The 13,988-nt window shown below is 35.3% G+C and overlaps 1 protein-coding gene across 8 annotated transcripts in view; it reads right to left on the bottom strand.

The window, feature by feature from the left end:
* The window catches only part of LOC105475441 (carnitine O-octanoyltransferase), a 58,153-nt gene that overhangs the window by 22,212 nt on the left and 21,953 nt on the right, over positions 1–13,988 (bottom strand). For all 8 annotated transcript variants that reach the window (XM_071094770.1, XM_071094772.1, XM_011730656.3 and 5 more), the window contains 7 exons: positions 13,687–13,795; positions 7,224–7,317; positions 6,996–7,121; positions 5,790–5,891; positions 1,193–1,276; positions 1,006–1,113; positions 645–775 (listed from right to left, as the gene is read on the bottom strand). In XM_071094770.1, coding sequence (XP_070950871.1) covers positions 645–775; positions 1,006–1,113; positions 1,193–1,276; positions 5,790–5,891; positions 6,996–7,121; positions 7,224–7,317; positions 13,687–13,795 — 754 coding nt within the window. The remainder of the gene's footprint in view (positions 1–644; positions 776–1,005; positions 1,114–1,192; positions 1,277–5,789; positions 5,892–6,995; positions 7,122–7,223; positions 7,318–13,686; positions 13,796–13,988) is intronic.

Here is a 13,988-nt window from a genome sequence, read left to right as displayed (position 1 = left end):
ATAGCACAGTAGGTTGACTATAGTTAACAATAATTTGCTGTGTATTTCAAAATACCTAGAAGAGAAGACTTGGAACATTCCCTACACAAAGACATAATAAATGGTTGAGGCAGTGGATATCCCAATTACCGTGATTTGACCATTACACATTTTATGCATGTATCAAAAAAAACACATGTACCTGATAAGTATGTTCAATTATAACTTATTTATCAATGAAAAAGCAAGACTGAGGAACTTCCACTTCCTCTTAGGATGTATTAAGTCACAACATTAATGTCACATCTAAAAATGAGTAAAGGCTGGATAATTTATAAAATCACAACTTTTCATGAACCCATCAGAAAACTGACGTTGCAAGAAAACCAAGCGATCTGAATGCCAAAGAATGACCAATCCTCTTTCAGATGAGAATAGACACTTCAAAAGTCATCAAGTGGATACTGTGATAAAGTAACAAGGAAAAACTATGAAACCACCACAGATCAGAAATCTAATAATCTATTGATAGAAGTACAAATAGGACACAGTACCAGCTGGGAAAAAAGTGAGCAAAAACACTGAGGAGTTAGGATGAAACAGCTACAAAAAAGATATACCCTTGGACTTCAAGAGTGTGAAAATAGAAACTGAATGGTCCTTACCGTCCATGAAGTCTGTAATAGGCCAGCTGAAGTGCAAGCTGAATAAATGTATCCGGGTGAAGCATCTTGTTCTTGGTTAGCTTTTTGCCGAAAGATGTAAAGGCATAAGCCGCAATCTGTAGATCAGATGCCTAACAAGAAGAATTAAATGAGAACAGTGAAAAATCATCTAAGGAGAATACACCAAAGAGAACCAAATTATCACCTGCATTAAAGTAATCACCAGACATAAAGAATTAAAGGTGTTAAAGGCATAATTTTTAAATTTTTGTGCAGACATGCTTGGATGACAGCCAAATTTTTACATATGGTTGTTAAAAGAAAAAATCATGATTATTTAAGAGAAAGGTGAAAAATATACCTCCCTGAGATACTGAGCTTTAGCTTGGCTGATGTCATTTAATACTTTCTCATCCACAGTGAAAATAAGCTCTTCTGGAAGTGGTATGTCTCGTACCTTCTCTGAACCCTGAAAATAGGAACAACTTAAAATATTTTATCTATAAAATTATTAGGAGAAAAAAGATGAAATACTTATTCAAACTTACCTTCCATCTTCCTTCATTCTGAAAAATTTTCTCATCCACATAATAACTGATGTTCACCATAACCATTGCATCAAAAGGGGCATGCTACAATGAGAACACACAAGATTTCTGAATACTTTATGTCAACTTAAAACTTGACCCAGTATTTTATTTTCACTTTGTGTCTATTCTTAACAGATAATAAAGCATAGAGTCTTCAAATGCCTCACCTCCTGATGATAAGATATAGGATTCCCTATGGTTCAGTAACTGCTGTATTTTATTTTTTGGAAAAAAAAAATTGTTTAAATTTGGAAGCACCTGGTAGGGCTCCTGGTGGGGCTTGGGGTCATGAGGGTGTATAGTGTATAAAGTAACATATAAACAATCTAGATAAACTAATTGCTATTTTTACTAGAAGTCAAAGCAAGTGTATATATGCAATACGAAGATGTTCTGGAATTGTAAGAACGGGGTGGAAAAGCAGATGGGGATGGCAGCCTATCTGAAAGCATTTGGAATGGGCATGAACTTCTTTAGGTAAGGACTTAGGCCACTTAGTGAATATTAGAAAGCATAACCATTTTGTGTTTTTTATACATATAAGGGTCCCGATGTGATAATTCTCAGTTTAGGAAATGTGGGAAAGATAGGCTAGGTGTTACAGGGGTGTTTCAGGTTTGCCAGGTATATTCAGAGAAAGAAATTGCAGTTAGTGAATTTTCCCATCATTTATATTGAAGAACAAAGTTTTTGCCCGCATTTTCCCCATGTTCCTTAGATGAGAGTTACATCAGATGGTTCCTTGTGACTGTCACCACTTTACATTAGACACAGATATCATTCATGATCTGAACATGACACTGAGAGCTTGGGAGGGAAAGAAGGGAAGTCTCAAGATATGGGCCCAGTTTCAGAGGAGTAATTAGGTGTCTTAAATGTCACCCTAACACTATAGCTCTGTAGCCTGTATCATGGCCCAGTGGAGCCTATAAACACAATTTATTGTTACCAGGCAACAACTACATCAGGAAAGGCTTTTGAGGGAGGTCAGTATAAGATGCCTGAGCAGTTTATCTGCCAGCAACAGCACACATGACAAGACTCACAGGTCACTGACAAACCCATTTGCTAACAGTATCTCACAACTGTGTGGTACTTTACAATTTTACAAAGAATTTTCAGATATTATCACATATACTGTTTCATTTAAGACATTTTACAACTATTTTACTGGAGCCAGTAGGAAATAGCAAGAATGAAGGATGTCTCTTTGAGTTATAATTCTAAGCACCCATCTCCTAATGGAAACCTAATAATCTCAAAAAAGTTAGAAAACATATAAAATTCCAATGCTATCCTGATGCTTTATTTGTTCACATAATTTTTGTCTTTCATTTCTTGCACTTACACAGAGGCAATATGTGTTGACAAAGTGTTTAAGAATGTAGGCTTTGGTTCTGAATTCAAACTACTTCCTAGTTGTGCAATAGTAAGAAAGTTACTTTGCTTTCTAATTAAACTGCCTCATTTCTCAGTAGAGATAATGCATACATACCTACAGATCCTGTGAAAAATGATTTTTATGCCACTTATACTGTACTTACTAAGGATCTGGCTCACAGCAATAATTAGTAACTACTGTTATTATTAACTAAAGTTTTTACGTGCTTCTGTGCACCCTCTGCAAAGCCTTACAATAAAGCCTACAATATAGAGAAGACAACATAGTTGACTTCAGGATTATAAAATATGAGGGAAATGGAATTAATATAATCACAAAAGAACATATTCAAACAATTATAATTATGGAACAGCAACATGGCTTGAGGGTAAAATAGCTTTATTTTACAGTACATATACTTAGTGTTTTTTTCTTTTCTTTTTTTTTTTTTTTTTGAGATAGGGTCTTATTCTGTTGCCTGGGTGGGAGTGCAGTGGTACAACCATGGCTCACTGCAACCTGGACCTCCTAGGCTCAAGTGATCCTCCCACCTCAGCCTCCCAAGTAGTTGGGAGTATAGGTATGCATTACCATGCCCAGCTCATTTTTTATTTTTTGTAGAGATGGGGGTCTCACTATGTTGCCCAAGCTGGTGTTGAACTGCTGGAATCAAATCCTCCCACCTTGGTCTCCCAAAGTGCTGGGATTATAGGCATAAGCTCCCATGTCTGGCCTATAGCATATGTATTTCACTAATGATGATTTACAAACGTTAAACTGCACTGTCTATAATCATCTTAGGTTAGAAGGGAAACCTCCATGGAATTTAACGCAAATTATCAGGTGGAGATAATCAGATCAATTTTATAAATATATGCATGTTAATGCACACACATAAAACATGTCCACACACTATAGAAAAGCACCTCAGTTGTGCTGAGAGATATGCTAATTATGAGCCCAGTATTCTTTATTCAGAGACAGACAATATTATCAAAATTATTTTCATCCTGAATTTGTGTGAACAGCAGGATACCAGTGCTATTAGTAAAAATCAGTTTAGCAAAAGGTGTTTTTTGGTGGGCTTAGGAATGAGCGACGGAAAGCAAGATGAGTTACTCTTGATGAGATTGATTTACTCTTATGTAACAATATAACATCCAATTTGAACAATTTAACATATAATGAAACACAACTCTCAAATGAGAATACTAGGCAAAAGCTAGAAAAGTATAACTGCGAGTTACATATATAACAATAGGTCAATCAAACTATTTAAATCAGGGAAGAAAGTGGTCAGAGGGGGAAAAGTGTCATGAGTATTAAGGTCAGTTTCAGAATCAGTAGACAGGAAAATACTGTTAAGAGAAAAGAGGCAGTGTCAAAATATGTATGAAGAGGGTAACCAACTGCAGCAGACAGGTCAAAGAGAAATCAAGGGAAGAAGCCAGGGGGCAGTTGACCACCTTACAAAGGGTAGTTTGCAAGGAATGGTAAGGTCATAAACCAGACTGAGGAATGTCAAGGAGAATCAAATGAGGAGCTGAAGAGACAAAAACTGAGGCAATTAACAAGAACTATTCTGTCAACAGTAGACTCAAAGGAAGAGTAAAGAGAACATCTTCAAAATGACTCGTGGCAACTTTTCACTGTAGCTCTGATGAGATATTCCAACAGACATTCACTTTCAGTACCTATTAACCAATCCGCCTTGTTCTGAAATAACAGCTACTTTATTGTTCTTTAGGCAACCAAACACCACTTTGTAATGGTTTGAATGAGACTGATTCTACCCACTAGATTCCAAGGTTGGGCATGTGACCCAGGCCAAGCTCATCCAAGCACCTGATTCCCCAGGATGGGGGCATGAATCACACAGGCCAATCACAACTGATGAGGATTATTCCAGGAACTTTGCCGGAACCATTGGAAGAAAAGAAGCTGACTATTTCCTTTGGGAGTCAATAAGTTATGAAGAAAGCTATGAAGACATGAGACTGTTGGTACAACAATCACATTGGGCAGTCTACCTAAATATGAAGCCAAACAAAGGAAAGCAGCACTAAAAAATGGGAAGAGATTTCCAATGAAAGCATTTGAACACTGAAGTCAGCTTTACCCAAATTTAGCTACATCCCTTGCCAACAAATATCTTCTTAAGTTAATGCCAGTTTGATTTAGGTTTCTATCACCTAAACCTAATACGGATTAATACAACTACTGAACCCTATTTTTTTTCTTTCTTTTTTTTTTTTTTTGAGACAGAGTCTCAGTCTGTTGCCCAGGCTGAGCAGGTGATTGACCCAGTCACTGCTCACTGCACCCTCAACCTCCCAGGTTCAAGCGATCCTCCTACCTCAGCCTCCCAAGTAGCTGGGACCACAGGCGCATACCACCATGTGAGGCTAATTTCTGTATTTTTTGTAGAGATGGGGTTTCATGACATTGCCCAGGCCAGTCTCCATCTCCTGGGCTCAAGTGATTCACCTGCCTTGGCCTCCCAAAGTGCTGGGATTACAGGTATAAGCCATCAGGCCCAGCCCTAAACCCCTTTATAAAAAATTTTCTTGGTTCATAGACCTCCTGAATGCCTATCAGACAGTTAGTAGGCAGAGCTAGTAAAGACATCCATGGGAGGGGAACAGAGGAGAAACAAGAAAAGTTGTTTTTTTTTTTTTTTTTTTAATGAAAATGGTCAAAAATGGTAGTAACTGCCATTTTAATATCCACAGCCTAAATAGTGTTCCAAAGATCATGTGTCATTTTAGGAAAATAGTTACCTAGTTACTAGGTGAATCTTAAACTCTATAAATATATCCAAATGCATTGCTCTGTGCATAGAACACATACATAATGCCATATAATACCTTTTGAAATAGGTATTCTCAGCAAGCAGATAATACTGGGTTTTAAGAGCTTACACTACATAAATACTATATGCAAATTCCATTTTGCAGATATAGTACTAACAAACTGTTGGCCTTACTACAGAAGAAAATAACTTGTCCTATACTCTACTTTCACTGAGAATTCATAACTAAACTTTTCACCAAAGTGCCATAAAACTAAATTAGTATTCACTTACACTGTTCCCCAGCACAAGTATTTATGGTTTATTGCCACTAATTTAACCTAAAAGATCAGAAGAGAAAAAAATTTCAGTAGTTTACTTACATCACAATTACAGCCAAATACTCCATTAGAAAAGGAAATCAAGTTATAGGATTTGTCACCCCAGCGTATTGTTGGATCTCCAATAAGGACGGCTGCAATAATCTAAAATAAATTTAATTTTTCCAAATTAAAAGGGTTTAATATTGGTTTGTAAGAATTCATATCTTAAACATATATATCACTTCACCATTCCTCTTCAGGTCAACCAAATTTAATAAAATGATAATATAGTTATACTCGAGAGAGTAATTCTGGCCCTGACTTTAGGGGTTTCTCAAAATCTCAAATCAAGAAAATCCTACCAGAAAAGAAAATGCTGGTACAATATTCATGAATGTTTACAGAACATAGAATTGAGAGGAGAAGGCTTTGTAACTTGAATAGGATAAAAGATCTTGATAAAAGTTTAGTCATTAAAGTCTAGTTAGGAGGAAATATTTTAAGAATTCATTTCCTACTAAACCTGTTTTTCAAACTGTATACTTTGGCCTATTAATGAATCGTGAAATCAATTCAGTGCATCACAATCAATATTCCTTATAAAAAAGAATAAAATAGACTGGAAATATCAGTGTACCTCACAGATAATAAAAGTAGTTAGTGTTCTGTGAAACTCCTATTTTATATATGTGTTTGCATGCATACACACATGTACATATAGTGGGCTGCAATCTAAATGTGTTTGTAACTAAAAATTGTGGTCAAAAAAGTCTCAACAACACTGCATTAAAATACGTTCTTCCTTAAAAAGAAGTCTGGTGATTCTCCAAAAACCACAACAACAACAAAAAAAAAAACCTCTTTCCTTGCTACAAGGTTTTTCAATCCTTGATATTCTTTTCCTATTATTTAATACCAATTAATGCATTATAAAATAATTTAAGTATTTTCAAAAGACTATGAGATTTCTAATACAATTACTATCTTTTATTATTTCTTGGGAAACTGAAATGTCACCCTGGGAGTGGCAGGGGAGCATAAAATAAGGCCATATTTACCCTTAACGTCACTGACATCGATGTGTTCAGTAATTAACCAAATGATAAAATAAATGATTTACAAGGGTGACATAATTCTTAGGAGAGATACTCCCAGCTATGGTGTCAAGATACACTAGTGCAGGTTATGATTAGGTTCTCGTTTCACCTTTGGCAAGAAAAGTTCATCAACCTAGAGGTCCGCGTAAAACAGAAGATAGTTAAGTACCTCAGAATAATCCTCTGGTGTTACATGTGGACTGTCATCCTCCATGGAATATACCAGTAAACTACTCTGAATTTTTTCTAACAAGGCCAAGTTCTCTGCATCAAGACCAATCAGATACTCTCGTGCCTAAAGGGCAAGGAGATGATGATCAAATATTACAACTGAAATACAATACATCAGAAGAGTTTGTTAGAGAAAAGCTTCGTTAAGAAAAATGTAAATCAGAACCTTAGCCCATCGAGTTCGCTCCTCACTAGTTAATGCTGCAATCCCAGGTCCATCAGGTTCACTATGGCACTTCTTGTGGATATATGTCAGTTGTCTTATGGAAGATGAAAAGAAGATTCAAAAACAGTACAGGCAGAAAGTAACTACTTTGGCCTTTAAAAGGTCATAATATTGATCAATATTTAAATGTTTGGATATATTACCCAAAGAAACCACTTATGATGCCAATAGATTTCCCATAGCACATATTTTTAAGTGATTGTGTTCTATTAATACCCAAAGCATATTTGACAATAATTTAATTTCAGTAAATAAATTTAGTTATTGGCTAAATTTAGTTCGGCTGATATATACTTTTGAAATGTGCATGCACTTCTAGGTTACAAGTAAATATCCTTTTTACTGTAAATATCCTGACAATAGAGAACTTGAAAAATATCCTGGTAATCAATTTCACAAATACCATGTACATCTTATCCAACTAAAAACTATGTGCATATATATTTAACCAGAGGACTTACTGTATACTCAATTAATACCTGTGTTTTACCAAAAAAAAAAAAAAAAAAATAGAAATACCATGTAATCAGTTTTAAGTATTTTCATATGTGCCAATTTGTTACTTCTAATCATTATATTTTTAAAGAATCTACTAGCTAAGGATAAACTACTTCCCCTCCATAGTATTTTATGCTCCCAGATTGATGAGTTTCATGTATCTTTAAACATACAGCAGATAAATAACTGGGTTCTCCCATAAAGAAATTTTCATCAGTCAAAAATCCACAGATCTTTAATTTAGCTCTACTTCTTCATGGCACATGTTAAGAAATTACTTCAATTTAAAAGCTTTCAAGGTTTTCTCAGGAAGTGAGCTAATGTAGCTTAATAAATGGTCAAAAAACAACACTAGTAGCCATCAGCTCTGACTTCATCATTCAAAACTGGAATTCATCATTTATCTATCGATTTGCATACTCTCCTCTGTTTGTTCATTATATCTGTAACACTGATAAAGAAATAATTTTCTTGCTGAAAAATCCCCCCCTTTTTATTTGCAAGTTAATGGTGTCCTGAGGAACAGAATAAGGGTTTCTTCACCAATCTGCATCTATAGCGAGAGTAACTTGCCTTGCCTCTCTTCCTGCTTACTTGTCTTTAGTAGCTACTGATTTTGCTCCAATTATGAATAAACTTTTGCAGTTTGTGGTTACTAGCATAAACTCTGAATTTCTAAATAAAATCAACCTGTTTCTCTCTATATGGTACTTGTTGCTACCTTTCCTTTATCAACTACCTCAAAGCACCAGTTTTGACTATGAAACTTTTTCTTCCTCCCTGAAATGATCATTTTCATGTTCGTTTTACAAGGTGGTCATTATTACGGATTAATTACAAAGGAAAGTGTGTTAAACCTGAAATGACATTTTAAGTGTGATAATAAAAGGTCACATAACTGCCCAAATCGTCACCATTAAGAGATGCAGATTTGGTAACAAGATAATCCCTCTTTTCCTTTAACTTGGCTAACTATGCAACTGTTTTTCAGCTACACATCTAATTTTTTATATTTCAAAGCACAAAGATTTGTATTAAAAATATCTGCATTACAGAATCATATATTTTTAAAAATATTCTATACGCCACACAATCTGGCTTTTTCTTCATCGCTTTCCATTCACTCTTTAATTTACTGTCCTCGATTTTTGTTCTCCAGTGATCATCTTGAAACTGCTCTTCTGAAAGTCACCAATAATGTCCATTAAGGAAACCCAGTAGCTTTATCTAAGTCTAGTTTTCCTCATTATAGAATTTTGACACTCAGGAATGAATGTTAAAATTATCTTCTTACTTGAGTTTTTCACACGGTTCCATTGTGGTCTCCGTATCTCACTGCAGTCTTTTTCATTGACCATTTGTTCTCCTTACACTGCTGAATGTGTCTTTTCCCAAATTTCTGTCACTGGCCTTTCCAAGCTCCTCTTGTAAGTTTCTCCCTCGGTAATCTCATCTACTTCTTTAATAGTTTCAACTATCACTTTTATGTAAGAGGCAACCAACTCTTTAACTTCAACACCATTTTCCCTCTCAATTTCTGTTACCAAAGTTCCAAAGTTCCAAAAGCTTGTTGGATATCTCTACTTCAATTACTGCCAACATTTCCAACTAAATGTACATTTAAACATTATCTCCCCCCTTTCCCACAATTTTTTTTAAAAGATGTTAAAAGATAACATATGTGTAAATCTTCATGTCCTCAGATTAGGCAATGGTTTATTAGATACAATACCAGAAGCACATGTAACAACAACAAAAAAAGATAAAATTGGATTTTGTCAAAATGAAAAATATTGTGCATCAAAAGAGGCCATCAAAAAAGTGAAAAGCCAAGCCTAGGAGATATAATTTGCTAAATTATATATCTGTAAAAAGACTTATATCTAAAGAACTATTACAATTCAATAATAAAAAGACAACCTCATTTAAAAATTGGCCAAGTAACTGATTAGATATCTCTCCAAGGAAGATATATACAAATGGCCAAAAGGTATGTGAAAAAATCTTCAACATCATTATCAAATATAAACTACAACGAGATCCCACTTTACCCTTACTAGCGTGGCTACAATAAAAAAGGCAGACAATAAGTGTTGGTGAAGATGTGGAGAAACTGGAACCCTAATATACTGCGCCATTTTGGAAAACTCTCTGATAGTTTCTCAATAGTTAAACATAGAATTACCATATGACCTGGCAATTCTACTCCTAAAATATACCCAAGAGAAATGAAAACATACATTTACATGAAAACCTGTACACAATATTCAAGGAAGCATTATGAATAATTTACTATTTGTCTATTATTCATAATAGACAAAAAGTAGAAACAACTCAAATGTCCATCAACTGATGAATAGTTAATAAAATGTGGCATATCTGTAAAATAGAATGTTATTCAGCAATAAAAAGGAATAAAGCATTCATACATGCCAAAACATGGATGAACCTTGAAAAAATTATGCTAAGTGAAAGAAGCCACACACAAAAGCCTACATGTTGTAAGACGCCATTCCTATATTAATGAAATGTATAAAATAGGCACATTTATAGAGGCAGAAAGTAGACTGGTGGTTGTCAGAACTTTTGGGGTTTTTTTAAGGCAAAAACAGAAATCTAGATGTTTATGTAAAATTTCATGATTTTTAAACAGTGATTCAAATTCTGCTGTCCAAGCAAAATAGGTCACAGGCTGAATGTAGCCCATGAAGCATATGTGTTCAATTTCTGGAAGAGTGGCTTTGAATAATCCAATTATAAGCCTGATCTAATAATTATGTGTCAAATTTAAAACACACTAACTAAAACATGTAATGGGAAGACACATAAATATTATCCAAGATATAAAAGCAAATGATTAAAAAGATAAATCTGCCTAAATCAAAATTAAGATTGGACAATTTCCAAAATTTGCTTCAAGTTAACTGGAAGAAAATGTTTGCAACACACATAATCTATAAAGGATTAATGTGGAGACCATATAAATAATTGCTATAAATCAATCAGAATAAAGTAAAATAGCCAATAGAAAAATAGGCCAAAGTAACTCACAGAAAACACAAATAAGTGGCCTATAAAACATACAAAAATGCTCAACTTCACTTGTAATGAGGGATATGTAAATTCAAACAACAATGAAAACCATTTTTCACCTGTCAGTTCACTAGATATAGCTTTTTTTTTTTTTTTTTTTTTTTTGAGACAGGGTCTTGGTCTGTTACCCAAGGCTGGAGTGCAGTGGCATGATCACAGCTCACTGTGGCCTCAACCTCCTGGGCTCAAGTAATCTTCCCACCCCAGCCTTCCAAGTAGCTGGGAGCACTCCCAAGTAGCACTATCATGTCCAGCTAATCAGGGTAGAGACAGGGTCCCCCTGTGTTGCCCAGGCTGGTATTCAACTCCTGACCTTATGTCATCCTCCAGCCTCAGTCTCCCAAAATGTTGCAATTACAGGCATGAGCCACTGTGTCCCCCCACCACCAGATGTTTTAAGTTTAATAGTACCATGTCAACAATGATTAGAAGTGGGTGTCGTCATATAAAATACTGGCAGAAAAAACAATGCCACTGTGGATGACAATTTGACTTAGTCAAAAATTTTAAATGTATACATCAGATGATGTGCAAATTTCACTTCTAATATCAAACTGTAGATATTTTATCCAAATACACAAAGAGGCATGTTTGAATATGTTAATTATTTGTTATAGCAACAAATGGAAACAACTTTAATGTTATATCATAGAGAAATGGTCACATCAACTATAATATATCCATTTGATGGAATTATATGTAATAGTTTAAAAGAATAAGGTAGATGTATTTGTACCAATAGAAAAGATTACATTTATTGTTGATTAAAAGAAGCTAGTGAGAAAAATAACACTATTTTTTAAACGTGCAACTACCCCTGTGCCTCATGTCAAACACAAAAATCAGTTAACTCCAGGAAGTCTATAAATACAAATGTAAAAGGCAAAACAAAATTCTAGAACATAAGAAATTATCTTCTTGGCAATGAGTTAGGGAAAAATTTTTTAAAACAGAACACAAAATGTATCATCTGTATGGTAAAGATTAAAAGATTAATAAACTGGACTACATTCAATTAAGAACTTCTGTTCACCAGGAAGATGTGTTTAATAGAACAAAAGATCAGTTATAAACATCTTCTATTCTGTGTATTGCAACACACACGACCAAGTAAGAACTCTTACCCAGAATGTATAAAGAACTCCTACAACACTCACACACTAGTAGACATAACTACTTTGGAAAACTGGCATTATCTATTGAAGCTGAACATACACATACCCTATGACTTGGCAAATTCTCTCCTGGGTGTTTTCCAGACAGAAATACATGCATGTGTACACCAAAAGACTTACACAAGGATTTTCACAGCAGCCTTTTAAAAATAATAATGCAAACTGTAAACAACCTAAATGACTGCCCCTGGGAAGGAGTGAAAGTATGGAAGAGGGATGAGGGGAATCTTCATGTTCTAATTTTTAGAATATTAGAAATGTTCTAATTTTTGACCTGGGTGCAGGTTACATGAGTATTTAGCTGTACATTTCTGTGTGCAGTTTTGTACATGTTTGCAATATTTATTTAAAATAATTTAAGTTATAAATACATATATATACCCAACAATTAGAAAACAATTAGAGCAACTGATCATCTGTTAATAATATTAAAATACTGTTTATTTGGCTGGGTGTGGTGGCTCACGCCTGTAATCTCAGCACTTTGGGAGGCCGAGGTGGGTGGATCACTAGGTCAGGAGATCGAGACCATCCTGGCTAACACGGTGAAACCCTGCCTCTACCAAAAATACAAAAAATTAGCCGGGCATGGTGGCGGGCACCTGTAGTCCCAGCTACTCGGGAGGCTGAGGCAAGAGAATGGGGTGAACCTGGGAGGTGGAGCTTGCAGTGAGCTGAGATCGTGCCACTGTACTCCAGTCTGGGTGATGAGCAAGACTCTGTCTCAAAAATAATAATAATAATAATAATAATAATAATCCATGGGAAAGTAAGGGAAAGGGCAAAAGAGGTATAGTTGAAACAGCACTGACTATGAGTTTATAACTGTTGATGCTAGGAGTTGGTAACTGTTGAAGTTAGGAGATGTCTACACAGGAGTTGTCATTATATAATTCCCTATACATTTTGAAATTTTCCATAATATACTTTAAAACATACACATAGAAAATGTGGGCCGGGCGTGGTGGCTCAAGCCTGTAATCCCAGCAATTTGGGAGGCCGAGACGGGCGGATCAAGAGGCCGGGAGATCGAGACCATCCTAACACGGTGAAACCCCGTCTCTACTAAAAAAATACAAAAAACTAGCCGGGCGAGGTGGCGGGCGCCTGTAGTCCCAGCTACTCGGGAGGCTGAGGCAGGAGAATGGCGGGAACTTGGGAGGCGGAGCGCTTGCAGTGAGCTGAGATCTGGCCACTGCGCTCCAGCCTGGGCGACAGAGTGAGACTCCGCCTCAAAAAAAAAAAAAAAAAAAGAAAATGTATACCATATGTATGTACATATATAATATATATTATGTATGTATTTTTTAAGCTAGGTATGCATGTAAATTCATTGCAACAGGCATGGAAAGATGGAACACACTAAACAAGTAACAGTGATTAATTCTGAGGCAGGGAATGGAATTGGTAATATATGTAATGTTTTCCTTTTCTCCAAGTGAACATATTTATATATGTCTAGTAAAATTTAAAAACAATTTAAATTAAAAGTACAAATAGACTTTTTTTTAAAAAAGCAAGTATAAAATTCTTATTTTTCAGCTTACTATCACCTTGAAAGGCAATTCTAAACATGTATATTTTAATTCAAGCAACACCATAAGACCTAATGAGACTCAAGAAAGTAGTCTGAAAACCTGAGAAGTTCTGGCGGGGTGACCAAACATCCTTCATGTATTACATCAAAGACAAAAGCTCGGCCTCGACACAGCACTACAATGTGGTTTGGGGAACGCCCTTCACTCTCTGGAAACAGAAACAGAAAACACAAGACTCAAATCTAATGCTAAACAGGACTAAAGTTGCATATATCCAATAGAAGAGAAGTAGGTATTCTTCCAATATTTTAATCATATAGTCATCAAATATGTCACATAACAAAAACAATGTATTAATGGAATTGCAGTTACTATGATATAAATACATACTCCTGACACTT

The sequence above is a fragment of the Macaca nemestrina genome, chromosome 4 (assembly GCF_043159975.1).
Source record: "Macaca nemestrina isolate mMacNem1 chromosome 4, mMacNem.hap1, whole genome shotgun sequence".
Taxonomy (NCBI): domain Eukaryota; kingdom Metazoa; phylum Chordata; class Mammalia; order Primates; family Cercopithecidae; genus Macaca; species Macaca nemestrina.
The sequence above is the reverse complement of the archived record's forward strand: the minus strand, read 5'-3'. Positions and strand labels throughout refer to the sequence as shown.